General features: G+C 42.0%; 2 protein-coding genes across 5 annotated transcripts in view; one reads left to right on the top strand and one right to left on the bottom strand.

Moving 5' to 3' along the window:
• Positions 1 to 12,844, bottom strand: part of LOC111250396 (uncharacterized) — a 28,145-nt gene extending 15,301 nt beyond the window's left edge. Inside the window, exon 1 of one of the 4 annotated variants that reach the window (XM_086985929.1) lies at positions 12,517 to 12,844. In XM_086985929.1, coding sequence (XP_086842055.1) covers positions 12,517 to 12,620 — 104 coding nt within the window. In that variant the 5' untranslated portion in view covers positions 12,621 to 12,844. Of the gene's footprint in view, positions 1 to 2,765; positions 3,340 to 12,516 lie in introns of those variants that run through there. The other 3 variants (XM_086985931.1, XM_022805602.2, XM_086985930.1) reach the window with 3 other exon arrangements.
• Positions 1 to 19,231, top strand: part of Trs31 (trafficking protein particle complex subunit 31) — a 76,199-nt gene that overhangs the window by 1,176 nt on the left and 55,792 nt on the right. The gene's annotated exons all lie outside the window — the stretch shown is intronic.

Raw genomic sequence — 19,231 nt, 5'->3', positions numbered from 1 at the left:
GGCCTACTAGGACCAAATATAAAATATTAAGCCTAAGATGAAATTAGGGAACCTAGTCATACGGGTCAAGCTCCGTTAGGCTAATAATTAAGTCACTTATATATATTTAGCCGCAAACGAAGTCAAGAGAACCTTTCTATCGTAAGCTTTGTAACAATGACTCTAATCCTGTTTTCAAATTAGCTAGTCTCTTCCGAATAAGCGTTGTTAGGTTTGCAGCAAAGATCAGAGCCGAAAGTATTGCTTAACGTTATTATAATCTCAACATTAAAATATACTTTACATGGATTCGTACCATCGTTATTCCGTTTGAGCCTTTTTTTCAGCTCAACAGAGCCTCAATATTAAATCTACTCGATTTTTACCGTTCCACCTAACAGTGATACTCTATATATTTATCGCATCACAGGTGATACTTTAGACCGAAGACATGCCCACCTCATCTTCCCTGACCAGACAGACCCAGATCACCTAAACTGATTGTAGAACCGATGTCTAGCTATACGCAACGACAATGACAACGCTAACGCAATACGGACTCCAAAAGAATAGCTCAAAAAGAAAATTCCAAAAATTATACGCGTGCCTATAGGAAATATAAGTGACGGAAGAGATACCAAGGAAAGCATGTATACAGGGTGTTCGAAAAGTTTCTCCCCATTATACAACAAGGTGACATGGCAAAAATCGATGAGTAAACTTAGAATATCAACAAATTTAATAACGTACGCAGCGGGAAGAGCTATACAAGATACACCGGCGATCTTTATTTTCTTTTTTCCGACTATTTTTTAGTGTTTCCTGTACCAGGAGTTTCCAAAGCACGCTGCATACGTTTGTAGCAGTAATAAATATGGTATCAACACGCGAATGTTGGCAGCAAGTCAGCTCGGACCGATAGTTCATATGAGGAACGTCGTTTCTTATAGAATGGATGATGTGTCGCATTTTAAATTCGCAAAAAGGAAGGCGGATTGACATAGAGTTATACAACAACAACAACAACAACGACGCTAACGACAGAAACAGCCGTAGTAAAATAGCTTACGTCAATACAAACACCGGAGTAGCTGGAGCGCCAGAAGCCGCTTTTGAAACGATACATAAAAAAAAAAAAACTCACGGCTATTATTTTCTTGCCGTGCTCCCCTTATTCTGGGCCGTTGCTAACTTAAAGTCAGGTATCAGCAGACGTAGCAACAGCGATGGCGGGGGGTTACAATTCACAACGTCATGTACCGCGTTTGAACTGCTGTTACTAGACGTGGTAAAGATATGCACTACTACAGCTGTATTCACTATGTAGTTGACTGTCTTCGCGAGCCGATGAGCCGTCGGTTGATATCCAACGACGTGTCGTTCGCTAGGGCTCGAGATTTTTCAGCAGACCGACTGCAGTGCGAGGAAGAACAAGGATAGTTAATTCTTTCTGCTAGGGCTATCAGGGTTGTACAATGGGAAGTGTTCCTGTCGTACTTGTGAGACGCACGACGAAACATCAATTGAGGAAAGAGAATCAAACAAAAAAAAGCTTATTCGAAATTATGAAAATACCCCCATGTACATAGTGTACTACGATTAAATGGGAAACTTTCGATTCGGCTAATCGGCCTGTAGTATAGGATGGGCTTCTCTTTTAGAAGTGACCCATTCTCACAGGCGTCCATTGACTCTTACGACAAAATGCGGAAACGAGAATTCGCTTTTAGCACTAGAACGAAGCGGTGCCTAAACAAGGCACCGCTTCGCTCTAGCGCGAGTACCTTTTTATTCGGTTTTTTTAGATTACTAATCATAATTTGTTGAAGTATTCGGGCTCGGTTTCTGCGACCCCTGAACACATCGCGTTTATATACGAGTAGCGAACTAAACCAATAGAATCAGTCTATTCTTTTACGTGATGTATCCGGAAGTTGGGGAAGTTTTCTGCAGAGCGAAAGTTATCCTGTTGTACATATTTTAGTTGCAGAAAAAAGTTTTTTTTTTTTTTTATCAATTATTTGTTGCCTGTAAATGTTAGGATCAGACTCAGTATTAAACAGTAACACCTAACCGTGGTTGACTTGAACTATGCTAGCGAAGGTTCTGCAGTTTACGACTGATGGATTTTATGATTGATGAAAAAAATTCTAGCGCAATCTAGCAACACCTGTCATCAATTGTGCAACACAAATGTGCCAAAGTAAATATTGCGCTGTTCAGAGACGATTACAATTTCACCACTCTTTGTCTCATGGGTATATATTTGGCCCGAATAAGATATACATTAAAAACTTAGTAACTATAAGAAAGCATTTAAGTTATTATAACACCCGATCATTGAACGCCGAAGGTTGAGTTATCTCCATAGGGTAAGCCAAAATACTCGAACAGTAAAATAGTAAAAATAGTAGTAGTAGCAAAATAGTAAATACCAAAAAACTATAATAGTTATATGTGGAGGTATTTAGATTTAACTTTACATCAAGCGTTTATCGTAACGTATCGTTCACGTTATGCCGATACATTTTTTTTTTAACCTCGAGCTACATTACCTGCTGTTGATATTAGTCTGCTGCAGGTGACCAATGCAGAAGTTTAACATAAACAAAATAATAAAATACATAGCCACGTATATTTCTAAACAACGAATCAATACGGTGCAAACACGAATTGCACCCAGGGCAAATTACTTACACATACGCATTACACCCGTGTTATCTTATAAACAGTAAGTATTACTCCTTCAACACAACGGCTTGCATTTAGGGCAGCATCACACTCACATGAATCGGTATCCTTCACCACACTTCAGCTTAAGCTTGTGCACTTCGGCAATGCTGATCCGAACGCCTACGTTGAACTTTCACGATAGTTATCCACGCGTTGTCTCTCTGTCTCTTTATTGAATTTTCGAGCTTGGAATAAATAAATAAATAGCTCGCAGCTCGACTTCGATTTGCCAAATTTCTACGACCCGAAGCTCACGTTCCTATAGTATATTCGTGACGCAATTCAATGACCTTAATACAATCCAATATCCATAAACAAAATGCCTAGCGGTTAATCACATTACGCCCACGATACACCATCACCGTATCAATACGTCCAGTTCAGATCGGTACGCGTCGTCTTCTACGGGGTTCCGCGCAGCCGTGCGGAAGCTTCCCAGCTGCACTCTTCGTACTGTCTATTACGTGCGTGTACTGTTATCGTCAATACCTTCTCGTCGTTCTTTTTCGTGCTGTATCTTAGCTACGTTTTTGCTTTGCCCAATGTGGACGTTGATCATGGACGACTTTCCACTGTTGTGTCTGCCAGCGCCCTGGTCGTTATGGGGTCCCGGCATGTGTTTGCCATTACGGCCAGTCAGCAGGCTGGGCTGATCCGCGCGAAAGAGCGTTATCACAACTACCGTCACCGCTTGCCCCTTGCCAGCCCCTCGCGCGTTGGCGGCGAAGGAAACGAAGCGCTCCAGATATTCAGCAGCACGGAGCTCTATGAAACACGACACAGCATGGCTCAGGATTGGCGACGCCGTGAACTTGCCATAGTAAAAAAAATACCGCCACCTCAGGCACCACGAACTGCAGACCGACTTTGCATCGTATAAGTAACGTTTCCACCGTCGCCGAACGGCGGGGGTAAATATTTTCCTCGGTAGCAGGAACAGTTCCGCCGACCCCTTTCACTAAGTGACGATCCTCTTCGTGCTCCCGTACAAATTCGTCCCTAACGGTTGGCTAATCTTGCCGTGGCAACACGGTATGCATATGGTACTTGATTCCTGCGGTTATCCTTTTTTTATATTATTGTATTTGTTGTTTAATATAGGTATATTTGTGCGGTGTCCGAAGTAACATGACTAAGTTAGTTCCAAAAATTATTATACATGTTATAGTTTGACCGGCTGCTGCCGATGAGCGCAGGCAAAATATACTTCTTTCTTACAAAGGAGGTTCCAAGAGAAAACATTGTTTCCAGTAAGAGTTGGGGGATACGGACTATTGTTGGCGGCTGATCTCTCGTTTTATTTTTCAGTGGGTTTATCAACACCCCCTTTCCCTCTCTCTTCTATGAACGTTGAATCGGCCAAGCTTCTAAACTGCTGGTATGGTGCTATCGGCTTTGATAAGATTTGCTGATTCTGCGTGCCTTTTATTTGTTTTCCTATATAATAATAAGAACACGAGCTTAAATTATGACATATCAAACCATAACAAATGCAAAACAGTAGTAGGTGTGGTTTTAACTACTGCTATTTCGGTCGTTGGAAAAATAAAGAGATTTCTTTGTGGAAAAGAATCTATCGTCAACCAATGGAATAATGACGACATTAGATAAACAAATAAGGTTTACAATGACAGTGTTTTGAGGTATAGAAAGAATGAGGACCTTCACTTATTACCAAACATCTAAACTGAGAAACATGTTATCGATGATTCAAAGGGGGCGTTCGAGGCAAAACCGAAAAGTGAGAGATGTTGGGAGCAAGGCATAACAGCTAGCTGAGCACAGCCAAGTGAGCAGGACCCAACAAGATATTCTATCGAAAAAGAAAACGAGTAAAACCCAAAAAGAAAATATGAGGCCGAATGACAGGAAAAGAGGCAGGTCAATGCATCGATAACACAAAGCTTGAGAAAACATCAGATTTCTACGTCATCAGTCGAATTCGCTGGTTTTTGCCATCCTCTGACAAGTCTACGAAGCCACTTGGTCACGTGGTCACAACTCTGCTTTTGCAGGCTAACGTTTTCTATTTAATGCGTTTTTTGTCCTCGATCGATCAGCGGATTACAACTGTATTGTTGTTTACGTATTTATTCTGGCACCGATGACGCTCTCATAACACAGCGTCATCGACGTCGCTAGGGATCGTTTTAATAGACAACATTTTAAGCATATTGTGGAGTATAACGGCCAAATGGGAACTTCGCAAGAAATGATGAAACCACAATTGACTGCCACGCCAATATCAGTAAACTGTAACAATATCAACTAGCACGCTTTGATACTCAATGAAAGACTTTGCGCTGGTCATGATGTCAGCAGTCATTACGCTGATGATTACCTTCAGAGTGGTAGCATTCGATTAATGATATCTGCTGACGGGCAATTGCTCCAATAACTATAATAGCGTTTTTATGTGAATGTCTGTGATGTTGAACTTGCCGTGATTCAGGAAAACTGTTCAAGGATTCGCCCCCGTAGCTACTGCATAGCCTTCACGCCCAATGTGCTCTAATCCCCACACCCAGCCGACCGCACACAGAGACGTTTCGTTTTGCGACAGACATCGAAGCGGTGATACAGCAGCGGCATCACTTACAGCAGTGGTACTCGCAAAATTTCGATACAAATAAACAAAGGAATAATAATAAAAGAACGTGGGTGAAGATGACGCAGCCGGCGACAGCTGTGATGATAAGAAAAACATAAAAAAATTGTGGAATAACAAACGACTCATCGAGTGACTCTGGGACGCGAACAGGGAACAGTTCCGTTGCGGCACGTCGCCCTGCAAGAAGCTCGTCGCAAATCGTGTAAAAAAGTCGCAGCAGCTGTGTGAACGGCGCTAAGCATGACGACAGTGCCGGCGTGGACCTGACGTCAGGACGCTCGACGCCCCTTCAACATCAACAACGCCTCAGTCTGAAGGGTCCAGATTTCATGCACCATTGAGAACCACATGTTGAAGTTCATCAGTCAGTCGGTTATTTCACCGATCGCCTCGTGGCGGATGTGTGCGTAGCGAAGTTTTTCGAAAAAAGTGATTTCGATCAATTGACTGGTTCGCATATTGATTGGTGGATACGTGAAAGACTGACGATCGACCCATCGCTTCGCTATTGACGGTTAGAGCTGCCCAGCCAGTGTAGCCAGGTGCCAGTAGATGCCGCAGGGGTAACAGGTGTACCCACTCAGAGCAAAAGTGGTCGATTTTTGTTAAGCACCTCTTCGATAGAACGGTAACGAGCAGAACCAAATAAACGTATAAGCGATGCTGACAACTCGAGTAGTTGCGTACTAGTCGAGGGGTGCACAAGGAGGAACTGTGCTATTGTTTCGTAGAGGTGAATGAGGGTAGCAACGATTTCCGGCAGGGATTGCAGTTTCTCATAGAATCTGCGTACGAGCGCATTGATGTGTAACCGACACGTCATATGGAACAATGTTTAATCATATCTAAGCGTATTATATCGTAATGTGGTCACGGTCTGAGGGATTTAGAGGTGGACATGGTATCATCTTGTCGAGGATACGAAAGCCTTAAATTTGACCTTTTATTTTTAAATGTAAGTATGTGTCATTGTGAAAATTCGACTTGACTATCGAGTCTATATACGACTAAGTCCAGAACGATGGCGTTCGCCAAACACTCGATCTACCTTCTAAGGTATAATCAGATAAGACGTATGAATAGATTTTATTGCTGTGGTATTTTTTTGCCACTGATATCACGATAATGTTCTGAATGCCAATATGCTAGACTTTCTGTACACTCTCCAGCTACTCCTGCTTCGACACGGTATCACAATTAATAAATCCGTATTATAGGATTATAGCAACAATGTCTGAGATAGTCGTGAGCTGAGCGCAAATAGGCATTTATCGTGTATCGTTCTTATTATGTACATTATATATACTAGATAGAAATCTATTCAGAAGTCTGATTTGATAAATTGTCTACTGACATTATATCGTGCAAACCTTGTATAAAAGAAATTTAACTCTCCAATTGCCAAGTTTATTGTAAATTTTGTTTGCTAGCCAGCTTTAACGCACGACTGGTTGTTGTGTTAACGCAACTTTATCTCTCATAACTCTTTAACTCATGACATTTCGATCAATATTTTATGCCAGTGCTATAAGCTTTATGGCAATGAAGTTCTATGAATAGTAGCATGTCGTTGTAAAGCGCGGGAGTGAACGCGCTCGATCTACTTGGTATCAATCTGCGGTGGTGCGGCGATATTTTCGCCTCGGCGTCGATTTTGCCATTAAATGAGTGACTTAAACTTAACATAGAATTGAAAACTTCGTTCGGGGAAAAGTTAACTAAAGCTAAAACAAAAAGATTCGCAAGCAATCCAACGCATTCAACGTACGTCGGTGGCAATGGCTTGGATACCCCTATGGAACTTTCGCTAGACATGATTTTGCACTCAAGATCACAATCCACGATCATGGGGGAACACCATAAGTTTGGGCGTCTCGCACGTTTTATTTTTTAATCTAGATCGACCGGTTCCAGATTTCTCTGTTCAACCTTGAGCCATAGGGGCACGTGGTATTTTTAGCCTATAGGTTTTTAAAGATCCATAATACAACTGCTTTCGATCATGTCCAATGGCATCGCGTGAAGGGTTCGGCTTTGCTAGCTTTTTAATCACAAAAGTTTGTCATCGCCCGATTGATTACCAGCTCCCGTTCAGCCGTGCTCTTACCACATAAGACTATCTAAATTAGATAAATTACAGTTATAAGTGACGCCTACACCATTTCGTTTCCTGTTAATTTATTGAAATACCCTTTGTTATTATTTTTGTCATTCTAAAGTAAATCTACTTGAGCGTTGTCGCCTTTTTTCACGTTAACTCAGCTACGTACAGGCAGCGGTAGAACACAGATACGTCATTAAAATCACTTCAGTCAATGCGTGCGGCGACAGCCATCGTAGCGCTAAACGTCAAAGAAGCGCTACCAGATGCGATGAAAGGAAGCACAGGCGTCCAATGAAGAGCGTTATCATGGACCCTTTACAGGCGGTCGATAAGGCTTCTTTTTTAGCTAGCTCAGAACCAGCAAATCTATGACGCTACATAGTGGCGATATTGCTATTGACGCCGACCTTTTGCCGAACGCTGGTTTTTGGAAATTTCACAACGCGGAGAATAGAAGTTCGCAGTGACCGCTCGTTCCCTGTTAAGTTTAGCTTTACCAAAGGCTTTAAGATCTTTAGCGTTGACAAATTGCCAGTTTGTTCTATGTAAATATATATTACAAAGTGTTTTTGATGAACCAATCCAATGAAATGACGTTTAATATCTGGTAAAGAGCATACACGCTCGTGTGACAATAGGCAGCCATTAACGAGATACGGTTCTGTTCGTTATAAGATGGCAACGACGAAAAATCCTGCTAGGGTAATGCTTCGGTTTTCTCTTAGATTTGGACTAACAAAGACCGAGCAACATATACGGTTAACGACTTATTGTCATCCTTGTTTTATTATTAGGCCCGATCAGTTTTCTCGAGCCCAATCATACGGTTACATTATAAAGCTACACCCATTGGACTAGATATTTCCCTGCATCCTTTCGCACGGTAAAATAACTTCGCCCTTTTTTTTTTACATTGACAGGCAATGAAAGGGGAACGCCCAACGACCAGTCAGTTACTGGTTAATGAATAATACATCAAACTTGTTTACGTGAATTTTCTAGAGGTCTTCGTATAATCAAGTCGCTGGAATGTTGTTGTGTATCAGTACAATGTTATCTCAACGAGAATCGGCTGATCAGAGTCACCAATAACAATTGCTCCCGTGGTAAACGCTTGAAACAACTTACATGATCAAGCGGAAATGCCGTATAAATATAATAGCGGCTGGTAATGCTTGTCTTCAGGGGCGAATTAGACTGCAAAACAAGAACTTTGATCTACTATTGTCGGGGCAATATCTTCTTGTTCTTCAAACGGGAAGAAGACCATATAGAGTAGCGTTTCGTGGCGTTCTCATGCATGACTCTATATCCAGTACAATGGGCTTGAAAACCTCATGCACTTCAAGCACTCTTCGCGCAGTTGATCAAAACACAGGAGCACCAGCACCAGCAGCAGCAGCAGCAGCAAAACCAGTAAATGGATAAGCGATGTGGTCCTTCATCCATATATCTCTAATCTACAATTCATTCTTGAGCAAAAATAGATAAATCGTAGAGATCGCCCTACCGTCGGGGGGGCAATCTGTGATAAAATAGTGCTGTTGTCATTAATATCGCAACGCTGGATATAAAAGCTGACAGTGGGTTGAGCCCGTGTTAGGGTGCTCTGCCATATGAACAAACAGTGATCTGATAGTCGATAACGTGCTCCGGCTTGCATTTGTTTCAAGGTACTTCCGGAATAGGATGATCGTTCGGAAGTAAAGTTGTATTAGTTCTGAGTAGTGAAATACTATAGGCATTGTCGTTTTTGCCTTATGATGTACTAGATACAAAGGTGCGCCCTTTTCTCAATGGAAATATATATGGAACTTCATACGGCGAATTGTTTGCCAACAATGACAAGATAGCTCTATTCTAACACAATCTTTTGTGTACTAGATTGTGTCAAAAGGAAAACTCACATTAAATTATTACACCATTGTGTAGTTTATTAATGGAGCTGAACTCATCTCATCGATTCGCGGAGTCGTTGCACATTAGGCTGATCTTAATGGTCGAATATATGAAATCGTTTCTACATTCATTCACAGGTTTTTAAACCTATCTCACTCGTTTACGTCTATTCAACAGCACCGAAGACCTAATACGATACGATCTACGGTGTTTTACAACCTTCCATTTACATTTGTTCCCACTTTATCCAAAGTTCATCCGATCAGATTCAAGGTTTCGAGCTTCTTCCATGTCGTCTTAGTAGCAAGCGCTTTATACCGACACGAGTCAACCGTTTTGTTTGGCACTTTTATAAGTGTTTTAAACGACAATGCCCCACGAGCCGCTAGTTGGTCGCATCGGCTTTTTGAAAGCGTTGTTCGTCCAGTTCATTAACAGTCGACCTGTTCAGCAATGGCAACGCACTGCACAAGAAGTATCTGCCTCCTGTGCCCCCCATGGAGAAAGCTAACTCACCGGGCTACGCTGAAGAAGACCCTAAGCAAATGCTCCGCTGACGTTTCGCATGGAAGATGGTCACTTCACGCGAAGTCGCTCGAACGAAACACCATATTTTATACAAGAAACTGTGGCAGGAGCCCTCAAGTCAAATTACATAGACAGTTTATCTTTTCTAGTCACTTCTAGATGCGATTGCCTTTTCTCTATCGGTCCACACGCATCATTACACAGCCTAGATCGGAAAGCCATAATGCTTGCGATTCCGAGGCTGTTTTAGCAACAGTCAAATTGAGCGCGTGTCAACTTTTGACGGCGGAACATAACGATCAACAGCAGGCCCATTTTAATGTCTAACTGCTCCTAAAGAGGAAATTGTCGACCGATTGACGTTGTGACAAAACAGAATCACTGTCGCAGATATTTGCGGGGTCGCAGGAGGAGGCCGAGGGATGTTCGCTGAGAATCATGGATGCGTCACGTAACATATTATTCTACCGTTCTCACTTCATGCTTGCTTTTCCAGTTCTATCTCTTGGCAGGATATGGCTAAACATGCTCGAATGTGCTGTTGGACATCATAGTAACTTTCCATTGCCCCACAATTGGCAAGCGCTCGACACAGCAGTTATTAATCTTTTCAGGTACGTCATTTGCTCCCTAGTGCTCTATCTAGAGCTGTTAGATTGTGGTAAACCTAATCAATCAGCCCTCGAGAAGTCACAACATGAAGCATAGTATGTCTATATATATATATGTGTACGTTATTCCCGTCAATTCTACACATAAAAGTCAGAGAAACCTTTAAGGCCACCTAGGCTTGTTCTCAAGAAACACGCAAAAACAAGCATGTATATAAAAATCCGTTCTGACCTCAGAGTATAGTATTATTATCGTTACTGTTATTATATTTCCTTACAGCTATAATTCTTTTAACTATTACCGGTACGGGATTATTCTCAGATCTATCAACTGGATTCATGTGAGGTTAACGGGACTAAGCTCAGTTAACCAGTGGGTCTGGGTCTGGGTCGGCTTAGCGGCAATGGATTCACAAACCGAAGCGTATTGTCAGGACGAGCGCCTCCAAATATCGAATGATACCCAGCTGCGGCGGAGAGTCCCGCTCTTGTTGAGTAACTGTTAGCGACTTCTGTTGCACTTGTAGCGGCAAGATGTGCCTTCTAATTTATCCACAGAAGCTACGACGACGTTTTGCCCATTCTTTTTTTTGATATGGCTGACTCTTAAGATAAAATATGTGGGTTTTTCTATCTACGCATTGTTCTTCGCTGGTTTGCTTATGACCATAGCTGCAACCAGCGCCGTCTTGCCTTCTGCACCTGAACTATAGTTGTTACAATAACTGCTTCGTCTAGCTCGGGAAGTAACAACGGAAGTGCATCGTTGATCGTAGCGCTAACGCGAAGCTCTACACATTACTGCTAGTATTACCGTTACTACCTTTGCTGTCACCAGTAGCCTTCGTTACAATTGTAATAGCTATAACGGCAAGAAATAATTAATTTTCAGCAAAGATGATGCGAGTCGGCGTCAAGTATACGAAGAAGAACTTCGGCCGGTCGAAGACATGGTAGAAGCAGCAATAGCAAAGACGAATGGCAGTGGGCTCGCCAAGTGAGACGAACTCATACGTGCGATTAAAATGGCAACGTCGCAGGAACAATGCCCGAAACCCAACGCTACCGTCCCTGCTGCAATGAACACATATACGTATGTATACACATCCATCCAGTGAAGCGCAGCACGGCGGTACCATGGAATCTGACGCTGATACAACCGTCGACCTACGCAGATGGATGATGTGGGCGTTTATAGAGAACTGTGGGTTACAGGAATTTTCCTGCGCGATCTGTTATTTTTTCACTTTCGGTGTGCTTTGATTGACCTGCCGGTAAGTTTATCGAATTGATTGGCTTTATTTCGGATAAAATGACGCAGAGTCGAGTAGCGGGAAGGAGGCACAAAGCCGACACTGGGCAAGATACTATGAAATCAACGTGGGTTAAATATTGAATGAAATAAAAGGCAGGAGTGGCCGGCGTGTTCTACCATTGATAGGACACAACGTTAAAACTATCGAAGCGTCGTAGGCAAACAGTAATGTAAGAAGCAATTGGCTACTAGAAATCTCTGTATAAAGATCGGCCGCGAGGGCTAGCAAAGTCGTTCCTTTTTTTTGCCGTAAATGTTCGATTCGGTTCTAATCGCCTTCGTTCGAGGATAGATATCGTCCTATGCCGGTGCTGTTGGATCGATAGGTTCAGTCGACACGATCGGTCAGCTGCCGTATACTGTCTAACCTAAAGCGAAGGCGACACGCACAGCCACAAGGTGCCGATGGTGTGGGCATGGTTTCATCCAGCGTTAAAAGGCACAAATAGGCTAAAACTATTTTTAATAGCGTCCCTTATTTTCATGTGCAATTAAATAAAGTAATAAATGAATAGGTACACGGTACATCACATATACAAAGCACTAAGCTCACAGCATAGGTTAGGACCAATATGCTATATACTTCTACTATACGACGAAAGTTGACCATGGCATTAATCCATCACCGGCAGTTATCACTACAAGTAGGCACACGATAGCATCTATTGCAAAAGTAGTGAAACTCTTGGTTATTAACGACTCAAGGTGCCCAATGCATTTTGTTTCTAGTACATACCTCTTGAATAAGATTCGATCGAAGCGCACTCGTAGTTTGATAACGGAGTCGTCGTCGTCGTGACGGCCGCCTTGCTGAAGGACTGCCTCTTTATGCGATAGCATTCATAAAGGTTTTTCCTCACATATGTGGATCTGAGCCTTGTCGGAAGCCACAAGAAGCTTTATATCTCACTAAACAGCTGACCCGGTTGTGCTAGTTATGAGGCCGTTTCTTGGCCTCTCCGAGGGTTACTCAAAGAAGAATCAAACAAGCTGAACAGTCCGAGTCCGCAGGATGCTCGGCAGTGATCGTGGATCGCAGGGCGGATTTGCTGCGCTGCTCAATGTGTCAATCTCTTTGCCAATAAGAAAGCAGCGGCTGTAACGGAGTATCGTTCAGGGTGGTTACTTTGTTCACTCTCGAAATAGGGGTTCACGTACCATTACGTTTGGTCGTAGCGGTACCCTCGTTCTCTTGCGTTCCCCGTAAGAACACATCGACACGGAAATACGGGCAGAGCTTTTTGGCCAAAGATCTGGATTCGAGCGATTATCGATCGATTGTGATTGGCTCGATAAGGTCTCACGCCAGCTTACGTTTCTTCCCCCTTTTTTCATGGTGTCATCGTCTCCTCACCGAGAAACATCTCGGTTAGATCTTCAACGATGCAAGGATTTGTTATTCCTGTTCGAGATCGCTCGAGTCTCTAGCGTTTAATGATTTCCTGTGTCCCTTCGCGAACCGCTGCGGCCAGGCGACGGTCAATGTAGCAGCATGAAATCGTACCATCACTAAACCCATACCGGGTCTAGATATCCATAACAGAGCGGATTCGATAATCTCCAGTGTAGCATTCATGCTGGTTTCATCGCACGGCCCCAATTCTAGCCGTAACGGATTTGAAGAAGTTCTGAGATCGACAGAGGACTCTGACTATATGGAAAGAACTTCTCGATGAACGACTCTTGCGACAAACTAGTAACATGCTCAGACTAGCTTGAACTCTACCTTGTCATTATACTGTTAGAGTCCTAAAAGAAAAAGCGTGGGATGGTATTTGTCAGGTGGTGCGTGACACAAAAGCAGAAACACATCCTCAATAGACCTTAAGTTACCGTCAACATTTTTAAATGTTCATTCACTTGTAAATTCAATGTTAGACGTCCTGATTTGATACGACTATTGGAAAACCTTGTTTCGCCCTTCGCAGTTCCTGCACAGGAACACATTTGTAAACAGAGCCGTTCCACTGCCCAGGGTATCTTCTTTGCTAACAGTCGCACCCTATATTATACTACAAAGTAGTGGCAGATAATATTCGTCGAACGTACTTTTAGTTGCGTAAGAAAGTAAATCAAACTTGCGCGTACACACACTATGTCGTAATATTTCATGCGCAGACTGTTTCAGCAATGGGTGCCTGGAGGTTTGAAACTTCGCACAAAAGGATATCTATAGGCTTTCAAGGTTTGTAATTTCAACAAGCAGGCCATTAAACAATGGATAAACGAACAGCGGATCACAGACTGACGATGATCGATACCAGCGAGGAAACAAGCAACCTTTTCGACAAAGCCCTATCATCGTCATCATCGTGGACCGATGTTTCAAAAACCGTGGCCTGAATTGAAATGTAAGGATGCGTGGCTAAACGTGAGCCACCCATCACCACGGTGTATGGATCACGTGGTTTGCTATGATTTCACTTGCTTGTATAGGATAAATACAGATGATGCTGAAACTACTTTTACTGACGATGTCTAACCTTTGCCGGCCCCTTGTTCTTTTATATTAAATACAACTATTTATTAAATAACACCCTATCTAACACGGTAACATATACATACATGGGGCGGCTTTTTCCTGCCCGAAAGAACTGAGTGTGGTACAAACAAGCCCCAGACCAGTTCTGCCAAACGTGTCCATCAACAAAACGTTCAGCCATGTACGGCCTGCTCCTACGCGTACGTCTGTCTGTCTGTCTGCTTGAAAACACAATTCATTGCGGAACACGATTTTTGCATTCTACAATTCGATGTGGCCATTCGCCTGTCAAGTGTGGTCTGCCCCAGTGTGTTAAAAAGATCATAAAAGCTGATATCCAACACCCTTTTTTCTCCAACACTACTTTGTCCGTACGCGGCCTTACCGAAAACCATTTCCCTCGTAGCCTCATTTCTATTTTTCTTTTGGGACAAGACGAAGTGCCATTTGGTGGCCACTGATCTACATCGGTAGCAGCGTGCGAATATCAGAGGAGGTGATCATCAGCGCGTTTATAATGTTCGCATCCTGACGACAATAATGGCGACGACAATAACATTTACGGACGCGTCAACAACAATAAAAACAACAGCGGCGTCACGATCAACAATGCCACAATACTAACCAGATCGGCGCAACCATTGCGGTTATCGTTGACCAGCTAGAAATCTTAACACAGTCAAGATGAGCAGTGGCCTTTTAACTGTGCTTAATGGTATAGCCTGCCATCCCTAGCTGTTCACAGGTTCCACCAAGGTAGAGCAAACTTTGGACGCTGTTGGTTGAATTGTCTATTTTGCCCCAAAGGGCGAGCAGCCGTCCCGAAGTAAGGATTACCGCTCTAACGCACTAGTTTATTCGCACCTACGAACCGGCGTTCGTATTATACTACGAACGGGTCGCGTACTGTTGGCCGACGCTTGGAGTAAGCAGTGGCCTTCGCGAAGCTCATTCCATGCGCCACCTGACGTCGAACCAAGTCGGCGTGGTCGGATGTATTCGCGGGATCGTTTTTTTTTACTGTCGCGCATGGAAGTTCTATCGTTCTCTCGAAATGCCACAAGGTGCGCTGATCTCTTCCTATTCGGTGGCAAGATACAAGCATTTGTGTCCAATACTTAACGTTTTGGCTATAGAAATTATTATGGAATGGAGACATTGAATTATTATGGATTGAAATTCATTTTATGATGCGATTTAAAGGGTAAAAAGCCGCCTGAATAATATACAAGAACAAATCCAGAAAATGTCGAGTAACAAAAATGGGCCTATTCAGTTATTAAGTACTTAAAGTTTAATTTTGTTTAAAGTTAAAAAGTGATGAGAAATTAAAGAAAGCCGTCATAACATATTTACTAAAATAGGCGAACGTTAGAAGCAATCGTAGAAGTACGAAAACACTTTACCGTATTTACCGAGCAACATGCCATATAACTAGGTAGGGTAACTAATAATCCGTAATTTCCACTGTATCATGTTAAATAGGCAGGCCATATATTCGTCTCCCAACAAAGTCTCATTAAACATAGGTTACCAATTGAATGATAATAAACACTGGCAATCGTCATGGCCAAAACATCTTCCTTTATTCAATTATAATAGTACGATAGTCTATCCATTACATTTCAACATCTGACACATAGCTACCAACCAGCGACGGGCCAGCGAAGGAAAATGTAATAGAACGGTCAAAATCAACATACCGCGATTTGAAGAAGGCGTCCCAGAAGACGATATAGCGAAGATTTGAGGAAATGCTAAAGCACCCACATGTTACGTGTTTCATCACGTAATATATAATCAGAATAGCAGTGAAATATGAGGTAATATCATTAGATCCTTAGAGATGATATAGTATTTCTGTGTTTTTTTTTCCATAATCACGCTGTTGCTCCGTCGTGGCCTATTGCCGTTACCGTAATAGTTTGGCACATGGATGCGTCCGCTTCAGACGTCGCTGGTTCGAACGTGCTGTTATGTGACAGATATCTATGGCTGAGCAAGTAAAAAAACGAAGCAGCAACCGAAAAACTACTTCCATAAACCAAACGAAGCTATATCTCGGCCCGTAACCTCTAAAGCTGCACTGCTGAAGATCAATTCAATAGCGTCATTTTGCCGTGGCAAAATGTTCTATGGCATATGGAGGAAAAGAAATGTATATAAAATCTTTAATTGGTCTGCGCAACTTGCGTATTGTGACATGTTTGCTTTTTCTTCTTATAAAATCCACGTTGCTTACCGAGCCAAAGAATGAATCGAAGGTCCATGACCCGTACTGACATAATTATAATTATCTGTAGAATCGTAACAAATTATCGCGAGGTGAGATTAGCATATATCCATAAGTGACGCTGCCCAACGGTACTATTAAGCACCATTACTGATTAATTTATATCTTTCATGAATCCCCTCACTTCTACCTTCCAGTAGATGAGCTGTATATATTTCCAGGTCATCTCCATATTCTGGACAATCTGGCAATCTTTTTCGGGAAGTTTACGCTATCAATATTAGCTGAAACTACACTAAATATAATCAAGTATTAGGCTTTTTGTGGAAAGAAACCCGGACTTATTTCGATCTATGCTGCTGCTGCTGCTGCTGCTGGAGAACTTACAAATTTGAGACTTGGCCTGAAACAGCAACGCAGGCCTAATAATAGCCTTACATACAAATAATAATTGACTCGAATATCTATTGTTTATGAAGCGCATATATATATTTCCTCGATATTAATTAATGTGGACGGTACCTGTCATACACACAGTGACTCTCAAAGGTACTTAGTCAAAAACTTTGTTACTTGGACAGATTCGATCAAACGTTAAAGCTATTAATTAATGTAAAAAGCAGACCTTTTTCATAGATAAGTATAAACGATATAAGGATAATTATAAGGATATTTATTTAAAAAATAGTTGTCCACTGATCAATACGCTTATTTAGCAGGATTTGATGATTGACCCGGTTCACTAGAACACATATCTAATGATGTCGGACAAACCTGTGGACTAACTGACTGCCACAGCTGCTTTCTATTTATTTGGTACGGGTTCCAAGCGACAAGAAAAATCAACTGATGCAAATTTCGGCGAGTTATTATTGGGTCAAGTACTAATTTGGGGTGAGCATTTTCTGGGTTGCCCATTTACCGCTATAAAGCAACGAAACCTTCGGAAAATTTCTAAAAACGGATCATTTGGCTTTGACGGTATAGACCAAAAGATTGCTCATCATGCAATTGATTAGTGATCAAAAGATTAGATTCTCTGTGGGCTGCTAAGCTCGTCATTAGAGAGTGATGTATAGTTTTGACAAGCGTGGCGCGAAATGCTTCCACTGGAGCTAGCTCTAACATGTACTTGACTCAAAACCATGTTTTGAGGGTCTTCGAATAGGGTCGTATGGCCTTGACCGGGTCTTAAAGCTTGCTTTTGTGTAGAATTATGAAATTCAGTAAATTTTTTCGCTGCTCTACATCTAGGTAGAAGCTGGCACAGTTTCATTGTCGGTGGGGAAAATGTTCTACGCCATCTTTATATAACTTACATGTTGCCTTTTAGCAATAACTCAACATCTACAAGGCATTTGATTTAGTAATGTATAGATCTTATTGTTATGCACTGCCATTTTCCCGCTGATTGGTTGAGTAGTTAACCCGACTGTAGAGAACAATTTATGTACTAATTTTTTTAATTAATTAATGTACATTTAACGCAGTAGTTTCCCGATTGCGTGTCACACTAGGCAGAAAAATGAAGCGCAAACGTCACAGCTATGGTTGTTGATGTAGCAAAACTTTAGACAAAGAAAAAAGAGCCAATACTTCTTTAATGGGCAAGTTTGCACAGATGTCCTTATACGATTCCAATCTGCAATCGTGACCTGATAAAGAAAATATAATACTATTCATTTGAACCGGTCACACTCGGCTTTAAAACACAGTCAAGTTTGTCCTAAAGTATAGCGTAAAATAGTTTCGGCCGAGAACCGTATTTCTAGATGACACATAGCCCGTCAATGATACAAAACATACAACTTTATTAACTGCAACGTTGCTGGAGGTCAGCGGGGTCAGCGGGAGGCCCGCCGTCTAGCCGATTTAATTTCACATTAACGTAGTGACACTCCGCCCCAGCACAACAGCGTACGACAGGTGACCACGGCCATGGGGCGCATGAAGTCCCCTTTTGTTTTTTCGTACGTGTAGTCGACATAGGGCGATTCAGAACATGAGAGCGTTTCTGGTTAAGTTGTAAACTACAACCCTAAACAAAAATATTAGTACTAAATAAGTTGTACTGCGGATTCGGGGAGCCATACATCTGCAGTACAGTGAGACGGGATGAAAGGTCACTGATCGTACCAAACAAACACGATGATGTCGTCATAGAGGCTTCAGTCAGTCTAAATACTATTGCAGAAATGCAAATTGATATTGGTAGCTTTCTATGCATTCGATGTATTATAGATAAATTAGCGGGTCAAAAACCGATATTTCATAATTTCGTGTGATCTTCTATTGATTTGTATGGAATCCCCATCAAAACGTAACGCTATTAACGGCCGTTTGTGTAACAAATGATGGGTAATCATGGTAGTAAACTATAGTACCAACAATATAATAGTCGCAACAAGTCCCGTTTCAAAGACCTCTTTGCTTAAGTGCATTCAATCCACATTTTTATGTGAATCAGTGCAGCCACATTTGGTAGAATCCGAAGATAGCTGCAGAAAAACTAGCCGTTAGTAGATAGAGGTACGGGTTTCACAAGCAAATCAATAAAAAGAATTAGGGTAGTTTTTGCTGAACGGTAGCAGACCGTAGCACCGGGTCAGGACACACGAACGTTCGATTCCCAAATATTATACCGCCATTCCGATTGAATAAATCTGTTTTTCTTCTTCATGTGTTTTGGTTTAGTTACTTAGTTAATATTAATATTTAAGTAACCGGATCTACTGC

The sequence above is a fragment of the Varroa destructor genome, unplaced genomic scaffold (assembly GCF_002443255.2).
Source record: "Varroa destructor unplaced genomic scaffold, Vdes_3.0 BEIS01000004.1, whole genome shotgun sequence".
In the NCBI taxonomy this organism is placed as follows: domain Eukaryota; kingdom Metazoa; phylum Arthropoda; class Arachnida; order Mesostigmata; family Varroidae; genus Varroa; species Varroa destructor.
Note: the sequence above shows the minus strand (reverse complement) of the source record. Positions and strands in the feature narration are given on the sequence as shown.